General features: G+C 35.9%; 1 protein-coding gene across 5 annotated transcripts in view; it reads right to left on the reverse strand.

The window, feature by feature from the left end:
• LOC127935395 (sterile alpha motif domain-containing protein 12) overlaps positions 1 to 22139 on the reverse strand; it is an 84541-nt gene that overhangs the window by 61038 nt on the left and 1364 nt on the right. For all 5 annotated transcript variants that reach the window (XM_052533219.1, XM_052533222.1, XM_052533218.1 and 2 more), the window contains exons 2-3: positions 10625 to 10815; positions 6693 to 6822 (exon numbers count right to left, since the gene is read on the reverse strand). In XM_052533219.1, the coding sequence (XP_052389179.1) occupies positions 6693 to 6822; positions 10625 to 10815 (321 nt within the window). The remainder of the gene's footprint in view (positions 1 to 6692; positions 6823 to 10624; positions 10816 to 22139) is intronic.

The raw sequence follows: 22139 nt of genomic DNA on the forward strand, positions 1-22139 counted from the left end.
GAAAAATTGATCTGATGGTTCTGAATTGCATCCCTGTGGAACACTGCAATTTCAAACGCTCATACCTCATCATCCCGCTCGCGGAAATCACTGCCACACCACCGAAGGCTGAAACTGTGCTATTCTGTGAAGACATCGTGCTGAATCCCAAATACACATGACTGCTGCCTGAAGCACTCTGATTCTGAGGTCTAGGGTTGCATTATATTGGGATTTAGCAGATTATTCAGAAATAATTGGCATATTCCTTGCTTAACTTTAATGACCCTTTTGTGATAAAAGCAAAAAATATTATATTATCAGCTGTTTGCTATTCAGATGGTCGAAATTAATGGTCAAGATCCATTGGTATCACATCAATGACACAAATTCCAGGTTTGACAGCTGTTCCGACGAATGAAAGAAAGTAACAGTTTTGATTCAGTCTCAGGGGATCAGAAAACTGCATATTTAAGCTCAATTATATCATTAAGCAAACCTTCAATCCAAGTTAATTTTCATCGGCAGTCTCAAAATCATAAAATCGCAGATGGTCATTTAACAGCATTTCAGAAATAGTGGAAGGTAAGTATCAAGTATAAGATGCATATGATAAGGAACAACTGCAGTCACCATTGTGCAGACGTCATTACATGCAGTTTACAGACAGGATTGTGTTTATAAAGGAAGTGACATCAGGTCGATAAGTGGTTTTTGGGTGCTTTGATCCAACCCTTAGTGGCAGCTGGGAATGTTTTGTAAAAAACATAAATTTCAGCTATTTGTGTTAAGCGTAAATATGTTTTTAACTCCAAAGCATTCATGTGTTATACATCTTTTAAGATCGATTAATATCTTAAAAAGAGAGGCATTTCAGCAAACATAAGATTCTCTAAGTCCTATTTTACAACATATAATTTTCACATTAAAAATGATACTAAAATACATATAAATTTGCTTTTATGAAAATGTCAGCAGAAAAATCTAATTGGGACTGCAAGAGAAATGCAGTCTACATAGTCCATAAAAAAGCTCATATACTACGCCAAGACCACCTGTGTGCTGCCTGATGGGAGTCTCTTTTACACAAGTTGTATATAACTCTTATTAAAGTCAAATAAATAAACCCAATGTCTCACCACACCCAGTATTCTCTGGACCGATCTGCCCAGCAGCGAGCCAGAACTCCTGCACAGACATTGACTGTCCAGTGCATGGGGAAACACAAGAAGAGCCAGCTTACTAGGAACGTCCCAGCTGGATTCATTTATCCTGTCAACAGGAGATATATCTAACTTTCCATTCTTTCCTGTAAAACCACACAGAATGAACCAATGATCATGAAACAGGAGGATTTGGGCCTAGAGTATGATCTGATGTTGCTGCCAGTTCCCACACCAGACAGAACAGTGGCGTTTTCCAGAACTGCTGTGAAACGTGGTTCAAAAATGGACACTTGAGAGGCCACACAACTAAATTAACTTATGTCTAAAACACCCAACCCTGGCATTTATTACAGTTTTATTTATTAGAATTCATTATTAATACACACATTTATTTTGTTCATTTACACACAAAAAAAAACCTATTCATTCATAATATAAAATTCTTAAGATAATGACAATGCCTTGCCTAATGACTTGACATCGCACCACAGCTAAACATATTATTTACAGTAAATCAAGGGCACAGTTATTAAATTGCTTTTAAAACAAACAACAAAAAATACAATAATTCTGACCTGGCTGTTTTAACTGATATATTACGGTGCAAAAAAAAAAAAAAAAAAAAAACAAAGATAAAGATCCAGTATCTATCTGTTACAGTTTGAAAAAAGACAACCATTTTAATTTAAAAATAAATTCAATATGGTTAAACAGATCCAAGGGTGTAACTTTGGTTTGAGAAGTGGGGGGGACACAAAATGTGGAAAAAATGTTTCGATTTGAATCCCATTTCCTCCATTTATATACAGTTAGGGACTATGGTGATACAAAATCCAGGAAATAATTAAGTTGTTTATAATGATAAATTCTGCCAAAAAGAATAATAGGCTACTATGTATAAGAAAAAGATGTCTTACTTTATTGTTGAATACCCAAGACTTGAGAGAATAATTTTATAAAGTCAAAAACGTTCACTAAAATGTTTGCCTGTCTCACCTATGAAATATGAAAATGTGCTAGCCTGTTTCTGACATGACATAATTAAAATTAATAACCTGACCCTTTACACAGCACCTGCAACTCTGAGCTACTTCTCCCTGTCTTTAAGCAGCTTCACCTCATCTGTTCTCTGATATGAAAGCATGGCATAAAAAAAATAAACAAAAGTTCATCACAACTGAAACTATATTATAACAGTCAACAGAAAAATATCAGGGCCTGATTCTGTTTCTCTCCACCACACAAGTGAGCAGGTAAATAATATGAAACCACACCCAGGGGATGATGTGACCATGTAAAAAAAAATATTCTAAACAAATAACAACACGCAATTTGGCTCCTACAAGAAGAACATTTAATTTGATAATATTCAAACTGTATTCACTATTTATCATGTACTCTTCTTCCCTTTTATCACCAACAAATCAAAATCACCAGGCCTTTCATACAGCACATAATCTACCTGTAACGTTGTGCTGCTACTGTTTTTCCCTATCTCACCCTCTCTGTTCTGAAGCAGCTCTGCCTCATCTGTGCTCTGATATGAAAACAACTGAGTTATGATCATATTGAGTCCACATAGCCAGAAAAGAGTCTCTGGATGTACATTTTAAAAACTGGGTGTTTGCCACATTCATTTTCAGATCAATGTGTAAAAAAAACGCTGACTGCGTATCAATAACTTTACAGACTAGACTGGGCTGATTTGTAAAACTATACTCAGGCTCACCACATAACCCTAACACTATATTAAATATAGGCTAACTCAGGCTAGCTCGGCATTAAGCCTTTTTAATTTTTTTACAAAATAACTTCCATTTTAAATGAACAAATATTATAAGTGAACAACAATAGCTCAAGTTTAGAAAAAACATTTATTATTAAGACTTATTTTATTTCTGCATCTGAGTATCATGAGTTGAGTAGCCTATAACAGCAGCCAGAGTCTGCTTGTCATACATTGCTGACAGAAAACGCTGCTGTTTAAAGTGGACACAGAATGTTCTAGGCAACATTAAATGTTTAGGTTAGCTAGCTAACGGTCTAAAGTTACCTAGCAACAGTGTATGTTAACGTTAGCTCATCAACAGTTGTAGACCATAGACTGTAAAAAAATAAGTTGACAGACATTTTGATTACCCTGACCTGAGCTGATTTACTGAATCAACCAACTCTCACATCTCCTTTTTTTCATCCATGAAGACATTAAAGTCATCTGTTGCTGGCGTTTCATGCTTGGAGGTTTCATGACTGACTGCGATACCGGCTGCTCAGTAGAACTTTCAGTGCGCTTACACTATTTAGAGTGTGCACGAGTCCTGCCTGTACGCAGACGCGCTCGTCGACACAGACAGGCAGGATGTCTGTTCTGCTCGGTCCTGCTCCTCCGTGACGTTGATGGCGCGCGTTTAAAAAAAATCATTTGAAAGCACTTATCTGTTTGAAAGTGGGGGGGACACGAATGGGATTTTGAAAAGTGGGGGGGACATGTCCCCCCTGTCCCCATAGGAAATTACGCCCGTGAACAGATCCATTAAACAGATCTGACATTCAGTCTTATAATAGACTTTGTGTATATACACTGTTACAACACTAACTACGGTTCATGAATGAAGATCTCATTTTAATGTCCATTTAGCCATTATCTGTCTAACAACAGCTGGTTACATAACAGACATTAATTATGGTGTTATACAGTATAGTGTTGTGTTTTCATAACCCTTCTGTGCTGTGGCCCATGGGATTGATGTCTATTTGAGCTTCATGATATCTGACAGAGCAGCTCTGGTTCAGTTATTCTCTCTTATTTTCTAGGCTGTACACAGGCGGAGCGTGTTTAAGGCTCGTAAAGAGTGTAGACAGCTGCAGTGTTCAGTGTATATATATATTTTTTTTTTATTTATTTTTTTTTTTGTGTGTGTGTGAGTGCAAACTCACTATAAATCTAAGTTAGTGATCATGTTCTTCACTCGCTTTCTGTATATACTTTATTCATTATTTGAATAACTCTGAAAATGAAAACGTTATAATTAGTAACTTACAGTTTTTATTGTCATGTAAGCTATTTTTTTTAGCTTACATGACACCCATATCAGGTACTTGCCTAAAAAGACAAGTTTATGATGTTTGTTGTTAATAGAATGTTAACTAACATTAGGCTACTTTTAGCTTTACCCTGGAGTTGGTTCATCCTCCGTCTATAGCTGTATATTACACCGAATGAGTGCACCTTCTCCCGATTATACCTACGCTAGCAAAAAAATGTGCTTAACTCATTTACCGAAGCACTCGCTGCCGCTGTCTTTGTAATTACTGCAGATTAGGGACTAATATCTAATTATGCCTTAATATGCTTTAATGCATTTTTAATGACATCTCTGTGTTCCAGTCAAACTCTCAGAGTGATTTGGGAGATGTGTCACAGTGGTGAGAGAGAATCTCAACAGTCATATGTTGGCAATGGAAAGGTTGATTTTACTATGCTCTGGTTCAAACGGAAACAAATCGACACTTAGTAGTAAGTAATTATGTAACTTAATAGTTAGTTATTTCATGCTCTCTTAAAGCTGTATTTGAGGCTACCTGATTTGACAGAAGCAAAATCCTCTGAATTTCAGAAACAGAATGGACTCTAAAATGTAATCTGAAGAAGACACAGTAACAAATCAATAACAGTTCCAGAGGCTTCGCTGTATAAATCCATATCCCTTGAAGCTCTGATAAATGCATCATTTTTTAATCCTTTTGAAACAATCACAAAAATGGTTGCACAGCCAAAATTATTATACATTTAAATCAAAAGTTAAATTAAAGTATAAATAAAACATATCCCTAAATGTCAAGTTCAGGTGCATGGCTTAATCTGAAGCAAAGATAATTCAAAATAATTCAGAAACCATGGATAAAGACATTCTTAGGCACAGTTAAAGTGCGAAAAGTCAGATATTTTGTTTTTGTTTACTGTAACGATATTTCATATTTGTTTTTATTGTTTTATTACATTGCTGTTTTCATTAGCTCAATATTAGATAATACTACAGATGTATAGAATTTATTTGAGGTGCATACGAGATCACAACCATTCAGATTTTTATAGGGATGCTCCGATCACGATCGGCCGATCGTTAATGCGCAACTCGTCAGTAAAGCCGGTTTTCTAATCAGCGGTTAATTCCCTCAGGTGCGTTTTCACATAGAGCAGCTGTTACTACACAGAGCCGTTGTTAACTGAGAAGATGCGCCAATAAACGCTGAAAATTAACGTGATTTGCGCATCTTCTCTATTAACAACGGCTCTGTGTAGTAACAGCTGCTCCATGTGAAATCACGCACCTGATGGAATTAACCGCTGATTAGAGAACCGGCTTTACTGACGAGATGCGCATAACGATTCGCCGATCGTGGTCGGAGCATGCAAATTGCATTGTGTCTAATTGGTAAGACCTGATTTTTATGAACTGATTCCTGTTAATTAATACTAGATCATCAAATCGAGCAGCTTGCATATTTTCTGACTAATTGGATCACGCATCACCCTAATGCAAATTGCATTCAGAATCCTTCAAGTGATACCAAAAAAATTCAGAATGGACAGAACATTGCTTTAACCAGCATTACTCATGACAATTGAGATCAGCTGGCCAAATCGTGATAAATCACCACAAGAGCTTTTCATCAAGAGATCTAGGAAGCTGAACATTTACGGGACAACGGCTCTTGATTAAAAGACTTCAGTTCATCCACACTGTGTGATTATGCACTGCAAAGAAAGCCATGATTATAAACAAAGCAGACCAAATCACTCCATGAACTATTTGACTGCAAATTTGAATTTTGGTAAACTGCATCTCCCACTATAATAAGAAGGAAATCTTGGGACTAAAAGACTATTGACCCCAATTTCCAACTACAAATATTAGTTATCCATGACATTTGTATTTTAGAAAAATCTAAATAGCAATTTTATGGTAGTCAAAAGAATAGATTATATATAAATGTAATAAGATGTATATAATAATATTATATAATTAGATATAATTATATTATATAATGTTATTTTTAAAAAAGTAAAAAAAAAAAAAAAGCAATAAAGTGTAATAAAAAAAAAAAATCTCTAAAAAATATAATATAATCTAATTCCGGGCTGAAGGAATAAACACCTCAAAATATTTTTACATATTGGACTTTGAGGCGATGCTTGCACAATGCAAGTAACTCATCTCTATAACACTTCTTTGAAGCAGGAACACATTAAAACACAATACAATGTCAAAAACTGCGGTACAGTCATCCATCACTACAAGTTAGGTCACACAACATTAAAAAAGACACATGCATTCATAAATTCCCCAGACATGCATCCTCAATTACACAGGAACCCCTACTGAGCTAATAAACATTAGAATGTAATCATCTTGGCTGAGCCGGTAGCAATTAATGGAAGTGCAATTATGACTGTCTTAATGTAATTGCATGCGTAAACGTTGGACTATGGGTATAGGACCTCAGACAGGATCATAATATGACTAACAGGGTGCCTGCGTTTACCTGTGATGTCGTGCTGCTTGAAGGAGTCACCGTAGACTTGGTGTTGATTGGGACAGTGTTTCTTCAGCCATTTACACACGTCCTGCTGGCTCCACAGCGCCACTGGTTTGGACAGCTTCAAAGTTCCCGGCTAGGCAAAAAAAATAAAAAAAAATAATATGAAAATGTAAATGCAGAACCCCCCCCCCCATATTTTTTAAAGAAAGAGTTCAACTAGAAATACAAATTCTGTCATCATTTGTTCACCTTAATGACTCCACAACTTAACCTGTATGACTTTATTTTTTCTGTGGAAAGTAGAGGAATTAGGAATGTGTCTGCTGTTCTTTTCCATGAAATTACAATAAAACAGGATCGAAGCATTCAAGATTCAAAGTGTTCTGAAGCCATATGATACCTTGCTGAGAAAAAAAAAAAAAGTAAAAAGTGAAGTATATAAAACTGAAAGACTTCATAAGACAAGTCGAATGATTCATTTACCAATGATCTTGTCATTAAGTTCATCTCATTGATTATCAGTGAATAAATAACTTCAGAAGACTTGGAATACATGAGAACTTTTATTTATGACCCTTTTTTTAAAGGCTTAAATGCTTCAGTTACCATTTGTTGTAATTGCGTTAAAAATAGCAACCGACACATTTTTTTATATGTTCCACAGAAGTCATACATTTTGCAACAAGGAGGATGAAAAAATAATAACAAAATGTCATTTTTGGGTGAACTACCCCTTTAATGCCTCCTGTTTGAATGCCACTACTTGCCATTTGAGTGCGGTGTGAGCTGAATTCAAAGTATCTGGAAAAATGGCCATAGTGACAGCGCTGTTGAGAGCTGAACTGTAAGCTACCTTTATGAAGCAGGCTAATTCAGCAGCAACAGAGCCTAGGCAAACAAACAGACGCTGAGTCAGTAGAAACAACCTCCAGTGGGGCGAGAGTCACAGCCCAACTAAAAACAGCACAGAGCTAATTAACCCAAGACATCTGCCACTGAGCTGCGAAGGCAGGCCCACCGAGCCATGATCGCTGACAGAGTCTTACAAAAGGATTGATGAGGTTTAATATAAAGGTACATTACACTGCATTGAAATTGCAATGTGAGTGGAGATAGCGCAGTGAGCTCCATTTCACGGAAGACTTTAAGAAGCTGTGAGGATGAAGTCACAAATTCTCAAGTTCCTGCAGGTAGGAGACAAGTGGGAATGACTATGCAGGTGGATTCCCAGCCAATTAAATAGAGATGAGTGACAGATGAGATGTTGAGGGGAAGTAAAGTGAGCTTTTAAATTATAACACACACACAAACACAATGTCACAGTCATTCTATTCATAGACAATTTAAGAATTGTCATGCTATTATAGCAACAAAGCATGATGAATGGAAGATATGAATGCATAACAGCACTAAAATCATCATCTATAAAAACAGGAGTCAGAACTCATATTAGAGGCACTGTAGACTTATTATCTGAAGCACTGATCAATATAAAAATATTTATTATTGAAGATGAAGGAGAAAAATATATGGCTTCAATGAAAATGACAATGTATGTTTTATATTGATGCATTTTATTGTTTGATGGAATGACGACTTGATTAATTTGTCTATTTCTCAAATATACGGCTCAGGATTTTATATATGATTCACAAATTCAGCTGAAGTTTAATAAGACAGATGGACAGTTTCAATTAGAGCAACAAAGCCAGACTTTGTGCATTAGAGTGCCATCTTGTGGTGACTAGCTTAATAACTATCAAAATATTTGTAATGCCAGTGAGTAATGTATGCAGTGAGAAAATATGTTAGCATTTGTTCACACTTGCTGATGTAAAATCATATTGTAAATCCAGTTTTTCTCATCAGAATGTATACTCTGCTTCCCTTATTAAATGACAATAATAGAAACTGTAAAAACGGGAGGTTATATTTCACCTAAAAAAAGAAAAAGTGAAATTATACTTTGATAAAGAAATAAAGCCTATTTTAACCAGTAAACCAAAAGCTAAAAGATTTATAATTTCTGTAATAACTAAATACAATAAAATAACTGGGTCCAGATTTTATCACTGACAAAATCTTAATGGTCCTATATACATTTCTTTTTGTAATATATAATTTGCCAGATGCCTGAAATCTGAATCTGAATCTCTGTCTAGATGCATTAATGAGAACACTAGTGTGAGATTTATGAAGACTATATCTTCAACACCAAGCATTTCTGTACTATGTTGATCTCCTTGATTCCTTTAACTCAAAAGTTAAAAATGTTTTTGATGACATTGCTATTGTGAAAATCAGCAATATTGGCAGACAGAAATCAGTTTGGAGAAATTTGAATTTCACTATAGCATCTATAAAGATAGCCTTCATGCTTTCAATGTAGAACTTAGCCACAGCTAGACAGACCTTCTTCTCAAATCTCATAAACAGTAGCTTAAACAACACTTGTAAACTTTTTCCACTGTTGAGAGTCTGACAAACGCCCTCCAAGTCAGATTCCTAATGAAATGCTCTCCGACAGCAAATGCTGCAAAAGGAGTTTGCTTCCTTCTTTTCTGAGAAGATCATCAATATCAGGAAGGTGATTAACACATCCCCAAGTTATGCAGAGGTCAGACAGAATCGACCACAATACCAAAAAGAAGATACTATGTCTGCTTTTGAAGAAATTGATAGAAACCTTTTGGAACAAATAGTACAGCACCTTAAATCATCAACCTAATATCTTGACACACTTCCCACTTATTTTTTCAGATCTCTTGGAAGTGGTGAACGCCTCACTTCTTTCTGGGACTTTTCCAAACTCCCTGAAAACTGCAGTTGTTAAACCCTTTCTGAAAAAGTGCAATCTTGATACCACCATTTTGAGCAATTAAAGACCAATATCAAAACTTACTTTTATAGGGAATATTATTGAAAACGTAGTCTTTAAATCAGCTGAACAAATACTTAAATGGATACCTGGGGCAAAATATCAATACTGGTACTACTATATCTTAGTGCTGCGTTTGCCACTGTCGACCATAACATACTACTAGAGACTGGAAAACTGGGTCGGGCTTTCTGGGATGGTACTCAAATGGTTCAGGTCATACTTAGAAGGGAGAGGCTATTATGCGAGTATAGGAGAGCATAAGTCTAAGTAGACGTCCATGACATGCGGAGTCCCACAAGGGTCACTTCTTGCACCGCTCTTGTTTATCCTGTATACGCTCCCACTGAGTCTAAAAATTAGAAAGAACCAAACTGCCTATCACAGCTATGCTGATGATACCCAGATTTACCTAGCCTTATCTCCAAATGACTACAGCCCCATTGACTCCCTCTGCCAATGTATTGATGAAATGAACAGTTGGATGTGCCAGAACTATCTTCAGTTAAACAAGGAAAAAACTGAAGTCATTGCATTTGGAAACAAAGATGAAGTTTTCAAGGTCAATGCATACCTTGACTAAAAATCAAGTCAGGAATCTTGGTGTGATTCTGGAGACAGACCTTAGTTTCAGTAGTCATGTCAAAGCAGAACTATATCAGTATACTATCATCTTAAATATATTTAAAGAATTAAATGTTTTGTTTCCAGTCAAGACTTGGAGAAACTTGTTCTTGCCTTTATCACCAGCTGCTGAAAATTGAGCTCTGCTATAACAGGAATAAATTACATTCTTAAATATTAACATAGAAAATGTATTTTATATTGCAATAATATTTCATAACATTTTACAATATTCCTTTACTGAAGTTTTGAGCAAATAATTGCAGCAATAATTCTTTGGTGAGCATTAGAGACTTAGATAAAAATACCTTCCAGATCCCAAATTTTTAAGCAGTAATGTAATTATAGATGTCATTAGTGTTTGAGATCATGGTAATGGTCTTATATTATTTTTTATTATATATATTATTATTACTATAAAATCTATTCTCACCCTGGAGAGCTCAGATTCTGAGATGGAGCGCTGAGGTGGAGATCGCCTCTGAAAACCAGGACTCTGGTCCTGAAAGCCTTGGCTGTCATCATCCAGTCCATGATCAACAGACACTTCCTCCAGGTGTGAGGTCACATCCTCTGCACACATCTGATGGTCAATCCCATTCTGGGTCAGATTGCAGTGAACAGCTGTGGACAATTGACAAATCCAAGACTGGTTAGTGACCAATAATGATCATACGGTGGAGCCATTGTATGTGAATCTATTATAACTGATGACTCTTTACAGACTATAACACCAAGACATTTAATGAAATGTGTAAATGTTTACTGTCTATGTAAAGTATATTAACAATGTTAATTAAAACAACTGTAAGTAACCAATAAAGTGAGATCAGCACAGGACTATGTGTCTACCTGTTTGATCTGTGACAGATGAAAGGAGTGTTCAGAAAATGTTGCTTTAAAGAGCACCTCCTATGACACCATTTTTTAAATATCTAATGCAAAATACATATTGAAAAGCCAAAAATGACTTTTTCAGGTCTCTGAAGAATATAAAGCATGAATTTCAGCACTTAAGGCAGTCATTTAAAAAATAAGGGGGAAAAAAAAAAATCACATTGTCCTCTAGATGGCATGAGACGACAAAATTATGCATCTGCCAAGGCATGATAGACACCACAGCATTTCTATTATACTGTCTGACTGAAATTAGACATGTCTCATGCACTTTTTAGGACAACCCATAATGTTAATGGACATTTATATATCTCAGAACAAAACAGAATCATTTGATTAATACTAATAGATTAACTCACAGACCATAATAATATAAAAATATAATTATATTAAAATTCAATCATATAATAAGCTGGTCCTTACACAGCACATTTAAAGCTTTTTCTGTCATTGAGAGTTAAAGAGTAAAACACTTGAATAAATCCGTCTGTCATGTTATTTAAAGTGAATTCAGGCCAAGCAGATGAGAGCCAGACAAAGCTTTTTCTGGCAGAAATTACACAAAGCTGAAGACTGAATTAAAAACCCAAAACAAAACCCAGTGCTGCATCATAGCATGGAAACATAGGGTGGTTAATGACTAACCACAGATCTCGAAGACAACAAAATTTGATTTAAGACTAGAATATCATCACTCAAGTATCATATACGCCAACTGTTTAATGGTTAATAATTCAATCATTTCCATCCCATCTGTTTGCAAACAATAAACAAGCAGCTTACAACAGAAAATGTATAACAACCTTATGTCTTTTTAAAACCGACATGAATCTTTTTCTGTGGAACACAAAAGGATATGTCCAAACAGAATGTTCAAGCTGGCCTTTTCCATACAATAAAATTAAATGGCGAACACCTTAAGTTTCAGTCTAATACAGACACAAATCTATCTTATAGTTTTAGAAAACCATTTATACATTGCATAATTAATAAGAACTACTTTTGCGAGGCACTTTCATTTGAGAGCACAAGAGCAGCTTGGGCATTCTGTGAAATCTTTTTTTCTGCGCAACAAAGAAAATCAAGGTTTGGAATGAGGTTTAGGTGAGTAAATTATAAGAACTGCAATTTTTGGATGAACTACCCCTTTAATTCCACTTGGATGATAAATTCAACAAGCTCTCAATTGCTAACACCATCCTGTGGTATTGTGTAACAGGTCATCTAATGAATCTAAGCCATGATGACATCTGCTGAATACCATTAGTGAGAGAACGACTGATAACTTGAGCAGAACAAATCGCTCTGCTATTATTTACTGAGCCCCAGTTGCTGTGAATGCTGGGAATATTCATCCTGCCTTTACATGTCTGTTCCAAAACAGACATAGCCAGTACATCTACAAAAAAGAAGCAGCCTTGAAACAAAAGTAACTTAGCATGCATAGCATGAAGCTCTTCCTTCTCTCAGATTCTCTCCTTTTCTTATTTCGCCACGCTTCGCTCTCCATCCTTAGGTTCAACAAAATGAAAACCATTCAGTCAGGTTGTCTAATGGCCAGGCGGCAGGCACTCTACAGGATAGATAAATTACATTTAATTAATCTCAAAGATAGAGCATTGTCTTTGATTTGAGTTTTTTTGAAGGTGTGCACATGGGGCAGGGGGGGCTGATGTTGGGCCTTGAGGTGGGTCGGTGCTTTTTCTGCCTTAGGCTCTAAATATAGATCAAGAGTTGTTCCTCTCATCTGTACGACATGCGCACTGAGAGAAGAAAGAAGTGAGAGACAGAGACGGGGGGAGGGATGCTTCAGAGTTTAACCCAGGCAGCTGCTTTTCCTCCTCCTCATTTAAAGTACTAGTTCAACCAAAAATGTAAATGCTGTCAATATTTACGTACACTTATGTATTTACATTTTTTATTTTTTTTAATTGGAATAAGAAAGAAGACATTTTAGGAATATTCACAGCAGAATAGTGATCATGTCTGCAAACGTAAAGGAAAAAATTATAATAAAACCACTGAAAACATTAGTGTGCTATATGGTTTAGGGGAAATATATATTATATATATATATATATATATATATATATATATATATATATATATATATATATATATATATATATATATATATATATATATATATATATATATATATATATATATATTAATGCTTTTATCCAGCCAGGAAGCATCAAATTGTTCAAAAGACAAATACATTTATAATGCTTCAAAAGATTGGCATTTCAAATAAATGCTGTTCTCTTGAACTTTCTATTCACCAAAGAACCCTGAAAAATGTTCACGGTTTCCACAAAAATATTAATCAGCAGATATTAATCACTGTTTTCAACATATATCATAAGAAATATTTCTTGAGCAGCAAATCAGCATATTAGAATGGATTCTGAAGGATCATGTGACACTGGAGACTGGAGTAATGATGCTGAAAATGTAATACATTTTAAATAAATTAATTAAGGAATAAATTAAATTTAAAAATTTTTCAAATGGTATGATTGTGTAGCTTAGTGAACCAAACCGAGAGATCATTTTGAAGGCTCAGGAAATCAAAATCATCATCATAATCATCACAATTAAAAGAACCAAAAGACCCAAACTACTTCAGTCTGTGTGTAATGAATTTATTTAATACACAAGTTTCACAATAAGTTTCAAAACAACTTTTCCATGACATTCTAATTTATTGAAATGTTGACGATATTCAAGATCACTGCTCATTAGAAGTACTTGGTACATTATCAGCGCAGCGCGAGAAGTACAAACTAAAAGCACGTAATTCACATCTCTATGATGATTGGTTGATATACCAAGCCTCCCTTGGGTTTTTTTTTCTCAAAAGTCCTCAGCTCTGAAAGGGAACATTCGATGGTGGTTGGGAAAAGGATTTATTTATTTTTTTTACCAACAGAGGCACCAGAGCTCTGCTCTCCCCCAGCCTCCCCCTCCCCTTCTCTATCTAAAGGGTGTAATTACATCAGCAGATTCAGCACATTTGTGATAGAAAAGTGCCACTTTCCAACTTCAGTAACATGTTATGCTATTACAGCTGTGAAATTACAAACAAAATATACAAATGAAATTTGAACTGAAATTGTTATTTTTATTAACACTAAATCGTCCTCCTCTCATTTTCACCTCAAGAGCCCATTTACATTTAGGCATTGAGCTCATTTTGACAATGCATTTCAGTGCAATGGAGTCAATTTGCTTACATTGCTTTACCTGAAAATCAAACAGAAGACATTGATGTTGTTTGAACTGTACTGTTACATAAACATTTAAATATTTAAGAGAAATATTTGAAGAATTTTTATTTTTTTTATTTTACAAATTTCAGTTTGTTTCCGTATTTCAAAAGAAAACAAAAGGTTGATAATGTGATTTGTAAAAATAAAAATTATCTAGTGTCATTTTAAACCAGGAGAAGGAAAGCAGTGTTGGTTTACAGAGTTAAGCATCTCCTATAATTCTAAAGGCCGGAAAGGATGAATGAACAGAGGATTGATTCAGCTCAATAGTGTCTGAACATCATGACTCATATTACCATTAGCCTCAGCAGCATATGAGCATATGATCTGCAGCGCTCTAGTGTGCTTCATGGTGGGTTAGGCTGTGCTTGTGAAGGCTAGATGGCATGTCTTTTAACAGTGGAGTGGTTTGTTTGTGCACTCAGTGTGTGACCCAGAAACAGAAGTGGAGTTAGTCGAGAATCAGCTGATTCAGAATATAAATGTACTTCATTAGTTGGATGGGGTAAAGAAATAAAGATTAGGGTCTACTTTGAGGTCAGTTCACTTTGAATGTTGTCAATTGCTCTGACACACACACTGTTGGAGGCTAGATGCAATAACCTATTACAGTATATACAACAATTATGACCAAATCAAGCTCTTCTCCATGACTTGAGGACTAAACTGACGTTTTAGCAGAGTTTTACTATACTGAATGTGTTCATTTCCTTTAGTGGCTTGTGAAAATATAAACTATGAATGTATTAAATCACTTTAACACAACCAACACAGAAACACACACTGCAGAGACTCACAACTCAGAAATATGCTGCAAATATGCAAAGACCAAATCGGAAATGTATAAGAGAACTGCAACAAGTGACGAAACTGGCTGGGACAGGCTTCAATGTCTACTCTGAAGGGTGTGGTTTTTATTTCTTTTAACATCCTGATCATATGATTCCTTAGCTTGTTTCGATATTATTAGCTTAAATACAAATACACAAAATACACAATGTAACTGTGAAACAAATCGCTGTACTTTTGGTAGTTCCTAGGATAGCAAAATCCACTAAAGGAATAGTCTTTCTGATAATGTTCGGGGTTCAGTCACACTCCCTCTGTTTATTTGAATAATGCATCTCATAATTTGTGACTGCAGTTGTTTCTGATCGAATGCGTATTCTTATTCTGTATCTTTGGTTAAACTAATTAATTTGACTTTGTTGGAACAGCAGCTCCGCTAATTATGTCTCTATGTGTTTCTGTTTTGCCTAGGATTTACACAAGCTCCAGTCTGGATCCAGAACACCTGGAAAGAGATGATGCTGACCCTCAGAGGACCTCAGATGATGCTAACCCTAAAACAACAAACAGAACTAACAAATATTGCTACTTAATATGCAATCACATTATAATTGCTGTTAATAGTGTTCATCGTCTGGTTGACTATGTCTTGTATTAATTTTTCTAGAAATGTGTTGTCAAACTGATGAAGATGTTTTCTTAATTTGCTGGTGCTTTTTCTATTTGCATGTGTTTTCTTAAGTTGCATCACGTTGAGCTATCTTGGCCACCGTACTTTACACATCATACACAGTAAATAACATAAATATTACAAATGATTATGAGCAGTGCTTAATTAACTTTAGAGTGTCAGAAGGCTCCTGTTAGATGACCATACTGAATTTTTGGCCCTCACTCTCACTAGGAAAGCTTTTAAAAATGTAAAACTGCACTGCATTTAGTGACATTTAGTGGAGGGGAAAAGAAAATGCATCATTACTCTCAAGCTTGGGTCTCTGAGAATTTCAAAAAAATTCATGTTTTAATATGACTGACTTTACTATTGAAATTTTTATCTGTTAGACAGATCTAAGTGTACAGGCCTGTGCAGTTGAAATTTTAGAAGAAAGTTCAATAACCCAACTCTGAAAACTCTGAAGAACAGCTTTCAAATTAGCAGGGCCACATCTCAGTGGACTCTTTGTTACACGGTTGCTAAAGCGCTAATTGTGCTCTTTGAAGATGCACAGAGAAAGAGGAAAGAGAGAGCTAATTGTCCCAAATGTGAGCCAAGAAAAACCTTCCAATCCTGGCCCCCTTTCTCAATTTTAAACCATCAACCAAGATAAAGGGATTGTCCCTGCTCTATAAAGTAGGTCACCTTAATTCTGGAACTGGATATGGATATTGGAAGCCCTGCCCTGGAAGACAAAGTGTGGGTCTACTGAATTCATTACATCTCCAAATCCAATCTGGATCTCAGGGTACCGTTGGTCAGCTGGGTTCTAGTCGGAAGAGAAAAACAAAAGGGCAATTTATCCCTCATTGTTTCTAAAGTGATGCAATCTGACATCTTATCAAAAATTAAGACTGGAGTCACTGGACGATATGTCCAAAGCATTCATGGCTCCAGGTTTTTTACTTTTTACAATTCAACCAATTGATGCTGAGCAAAAAACTTGATGCATTCAAAGATGTACTGTACTGAGTGAGTAGAAAAAAAAAGCCAGTGACCCACTTTAAATAGACACAATGTTACTCTAAAAATATCCTCAACATTGACCTAACAATAACTTGCTTAGCAGGCAAAACACTCGCTGCACATTTGAAACAGTCAAGAGCTTGAGAGAGAGATTATAAATAGCAAGTATGCCAAGTTAATATTATGGACGCAACATACTGAGACAGATATAAATATTTAATCAGGAGCAAGATTTTGAAAGCATTTCAAAATCCTATTTAGGGATTTGTGACTTGATACAGAAACAAGAAGTTTCTTGCTTGCGTCCGTCCAACTGGGACTGTGAACTTTCTACTTGTAAAACCTCTCTCAAGATCCACAAAGGGGAACCTGTCTTTTTATTTTGTTCTCATATTATGTTCTTTATGCCACTCAAAATAATCTTTCTGCAGTAATCATTTATGACTTCCCCACTTGCAACTGCTTATGGCTATCCAAATTTGATATGTAGCCTAAGCATATTTAACCAAGGAAAGAGATACCTGATGCCTGCTATTTCCTGCAAATGGTGACATTAGCATACAATACTCAAAGTTCAGCAACAGTCAGCACTGTATTTCTCATCTATGATATGTCAGTTCCTCTAATACATTATGTCGTAATCCAAATTATACTGAAGCAAACAAACAGTGACTCTTTAATGTCTGTACTGTACATTTGAGGGCACAACTATGGAACAATGTGAAAATACTAAATTTAAAATCAAGTTTAAACCTGGAAATTTTTGTCACTAATCAATTGTCAAATTAGTGACATTTAACTTAACTAATGCAAAGCCTTACAAACTAATGCTCTGAAAAGTTTATTTCAGCTCTGTGCAAGAGATCAATTTAAGGCATCCAGTGAATCTACCTGCAATCTGACAGCTAATAATAACTAGCAGATGAGTTATTTATTGCAACAGTTGGAAATACATTACTTAGCATGAAAGTAAGAAGCTTGTCCTTGCAGAAAACCAAATGTTCATATGTAATTGCTTATAAACAAAACAGCTTGATCTGAAGATACTGAAATTGGGACTTGTTTAGACAAAAATCTGCCTATATCATATGATGTGTAAGATCTATACTAACTGACATGTACTGTAACTGCCATACCATAAAAATTTGACACTGAGATATTTGTTAATCACACCACAAAGAATAAAAGTGAAAAAATTCAACACTTGATGACTTGCATTGACAGCCAGTCCAGCATCTTAGGCTGACACAAGTCTGATAACATATCCATCCTTTACTTGGTAACAAACAATTCACTAAAATAGGGATGATAACGTCAAATTGCTTCAATTACAGCTAACTAATCAGGTACTAAAAATACTGAAAAGCCTCTGAACATGCACACTTGTGCAAACTTAATATGTTTCATTGCTGTGAACATGACAGTAGCAGCCAGCTCCTCTAGCTTCCCTAAATTCAGACGAATATTAATCAGGTCTTAAATTAGACTGACTATCTTTATCCCTCCCCTTCAGCGTCAACTCTCTAAGGCAAAAATAGCTATGAGCAGTGAATAAATAGACGTGAAGAGCAATCCATATTGATCCCTCCAGTGGGTGAGACAGCATTTACAGCTTACCCGACATGGCCCCTATGACTTAGAATGGAAATGTTTCAGTCTCTATATGTGAAGTCTCTTTAAAGGGGGGGTGAAATGCTATTTCATGCATACTGAGTTTTTTACACTGTTAAAGAGTTGGATTCCCATGCTAAACATGGACAAAGTCTCAAAAATTAAGTTGTGCGTTTGAAGGAGTATTTCTGTTCCCAAAATACTCCTTCCGGTTTGTCACAAGTTTCGGAAAGTTTTTTTCGAGTATGGCTCTGTGTGACGTTAGATGGAGCAGAATTTCCTTATATGGGTCCTACGGGCACGTCTGCCGGAAGAGCGCGCGCTCCCATATAGCAGAGCAATGAGAGGCTGAGCATAGACAATCACTGATCAGAGCGAGAGCGTCGCGAAATGTCACAAAAGGAGTGTGTTTTTGGTTGCCAGGGCAAGACAACCCTGCACAGATTACCAAAGAAAAAACAGCATTAAGGGACCAGTGGATGGAGTTTATTTTTACAGAGCATCAACGGAGTTGTGCAAGTGTTTGTGTTTGTTCCCTGCATTTCGAAAACAAGGCCCTGTTTGACGACGGATTTGCGTATCGTTTATTTCTTAAGGATGATGCAATCCCAACGAAAAAGGGTCACGATCGTGTGTTGGAACCGCATGCGGTGAGTAAAACTGCTTAAATTATCTCTGCCTCCTTGTTAGTGCGAGCCTACTGGCGCTCGTGATTCTTTAGCTCCGCCCACACGTCACACCTCCAGTTGGTCGTGTTTTTCCGGGAAAAATCAGTACAGACTATCTTTCTCTTATGAATATAATAAAACTAAACACTTTTTGGAGTTATGAAGAATGCAGTACTACTCTATAGGTACTCAAGATTAACAGGTTATTGAGTGAAAACGAGCATTTCACACACACCCCCCCCCCCCCCCCCCTTTAAATATCTAACAGATTGATGCTCCCTACTTGTTCACATAGTATTCCTAAGAAGAAATGTACATATACTTGATCTATGGTATGAAAAACAAATACTGTACATTGCTCAGGCATCAACAGATGCACAGATAACTTACTGAGGAATGCCAGAATAGTGTTATATTTTATCTTGTAATGTTCTTGATAAAAAACTGAATATTCTGTGCAAATCAAATCATCGATGGCTGACAGATGAATATGCACATATTCAAATTCGTTGTAATCATTTTGGCCTGTTAACATCAAACTTGCCTATATATTTCTAATATAAACATATATGAGAGCTGCAAGAGGAGACTATTATCAGTAAATAATGACAAATTTAAAGAGCCAGTAAGATGAAAATTCTAAGCTTCCTATCACTGTTTATAAGTCCTGTACATTAGGTTTAAATCCATCCAAGGTTAAAAAACATTGTCATTTTGTCAAAATATCATTTTAAAATGACCTCAATTCTCAGAGATCCCCAAACGGTTTGCGCGAAGCTGTTCAAAAGATTCAGTTTCCTTAAACCCCACCTTTCGGTAGCATACTGTGTTCCGATTGGTCAACTAACATAACCAGTTTGGATTGGTTGTTCCGCACACACCTCCACGGTAAACTATGCGTTAGCATCTGTTTGGGGTGAATTATGTCTTATTCCTCTCATCGCGAAGCAAACAGTAAAATAAAAAACTTGAACAGTCTCGCTGCTTTTTCTTCTGTGTGGGTGTATTCAAGCCGCCCGCTTCAGTTTGAATCTGAATAGCGCGTTCAGCGCGGGGGCGTGGTCACATTAGATATAATGAAGGGAGACATGAAAAACAGACATTGCGTTGTTTTCATATGGATTACTTTATCACAGAATATCTGTTTTCGGCAGCACTTGTTTAGTTTTAAAGTACACATGTCAAGCTTTCTATTGATATCTCTCTCATGTCTCTTCGTTGAGTATTCACGGAGTTACACTTCATTTTAATGACGTGTTTGTACATGACGATCAGTGCAGACAGGCTGCAGACAGCGCACACATACTGATAAGACGCTCGGGAGAAAACAGAGACATAACTTCATAATCATACTTCGCGTTGTGATTCAGAGATGCTCGTTGTTCTAAATAAAGTTGGTAATGAACCCTCTTTTATGGCCAAATGCTTTGAAAATCCCGCTGTACTCACCGAGATTAGAAAAGCAGTCATCAGTGAAATGTTGTGAACACAACAAAAGGGATTTGTTGTACTGCTCTGGTATTGTGGTGAAAATGAATTTTAGCCATTGGTTCTTCTGATCTTCATTCTTTGGCAGAGAAAATAAAACAAACGGTCTCCTCGACATGATGCTATCACACCAGAGCGTCTGTGTGGGGGGGTGGGGCAGGTCAGAGTTCCGTTTCTCCCACCACGGTAGGCGGAGATTATTATGCAAAGTGCTCCTAGTGATGTACATAGAGATGGGCAAAAGATTTGAAATCTATAACGACTCGTTTCAACGATTCAGAGTCGACTCCTTACTTTAGAAGCCAATAACTTTATAAATCGTGTACTTTTTTTTAAAAAAATTTTGCACATTGTTTACTCAGCTGGACAGCTACATCATACACTGTAATACAGGTAATTTTTGATTTCCCATCTGTGTGGCTCTTTAAGCTTTCCTTAAAACAACACGATTAAAATTAGATTTTAAAAGCTGGAAAAAGAAAAGTGCATCTACGTATCAATGGCATTGAGTTAAACCTCTCAAAATGGTGCATGTAACAATATTAATCTGTTTCCACCCTTTCTAAGCCTGAAACCTTCAGAACAAAGCTGCTACATCCACACTCTGGTGTATTTCCAATATCTGAAAGGCAGCCAGTTTCAATATGAGTTGTGTGAACAGCTTTCAAGGCATCATTCTGAAAATCCTATTTCTCATTCACCAAGCATGTTGAATTTTTATGACACCATTAAAATAAAAATCTAACTTGTATACTTTTCACACCTTGAGATAAGTTTCTCTCACTTGCAAACATTCTGTAATTTTATCAAATGTATGAAAGCCTCCTTTGGGTTTTCAGTGCACATAGAACATTCAGTGCACATTCCTAGCCTCCAGCTTAGATACATGACAGCAATCTTTCCTAAAATCTTTAAATGTTGTTTCTTCTTACATTCTAAAGAAGTGAAATTAACTTCTACAATGTCAGTGGCATGCTATTTGAGATGCCTGGGAAAATCAGTACCTGCTTGCCTTTCTCCCTTGTGACCTTCAACAATGATTTTGTCATGATTCCCTGATCTCCAAATTTCACTAATGTATTATTTGGACTGGGTCATTGTGGAAACCATGATGCACATTTTTCAGATTTAATTGATAAGTAGAAAGTTCCATAGAACAGCATTTGTTTGAAGTAACATTTGTTGCAAAAGTTTACTGTCTCTTTGAATTAATTTAATGCATAATTATTTGCTGAATAAAGTATTAATATCTTTCATATATATATATATATATATATATATATATTTTTTTTTTTTTTTTTTTTTACAAGATTATTGACCCCAAACATGAAAAGGCAGTGTGTATATACTGAAGTTCAGAATTTTAAAACAAAAACTAATGCCTCATTAGACTAACTTGTCTTAGATAGAAAATAACCCTGCTGAAAGACCACAAGCACTTAAAACCAAAATTGCGGTCTTTAAATGTACTTTAAATGTAACAAAGAACATTCTTAACCTCTAAAAAAAAAAAAATCATCGCCAACTCGACTGCCCTAT

The sequence above is a fragment of the Carassius gibelio genome, chromosome A19, assembly GCF_023724105.1.
Source record: "Carassius gibelio isolate Cgi1373 ecotype wild population from Czech Republic chromosome A19, carGib1.2-hapl.c, whole genome shotgun sequence".
Lineage (NCBI taxonomy): Eukaryota > Metazoa > Chordata > Actinopteri > Cypriniformes > Cyprinidae > Carassius > Carassius gibelio.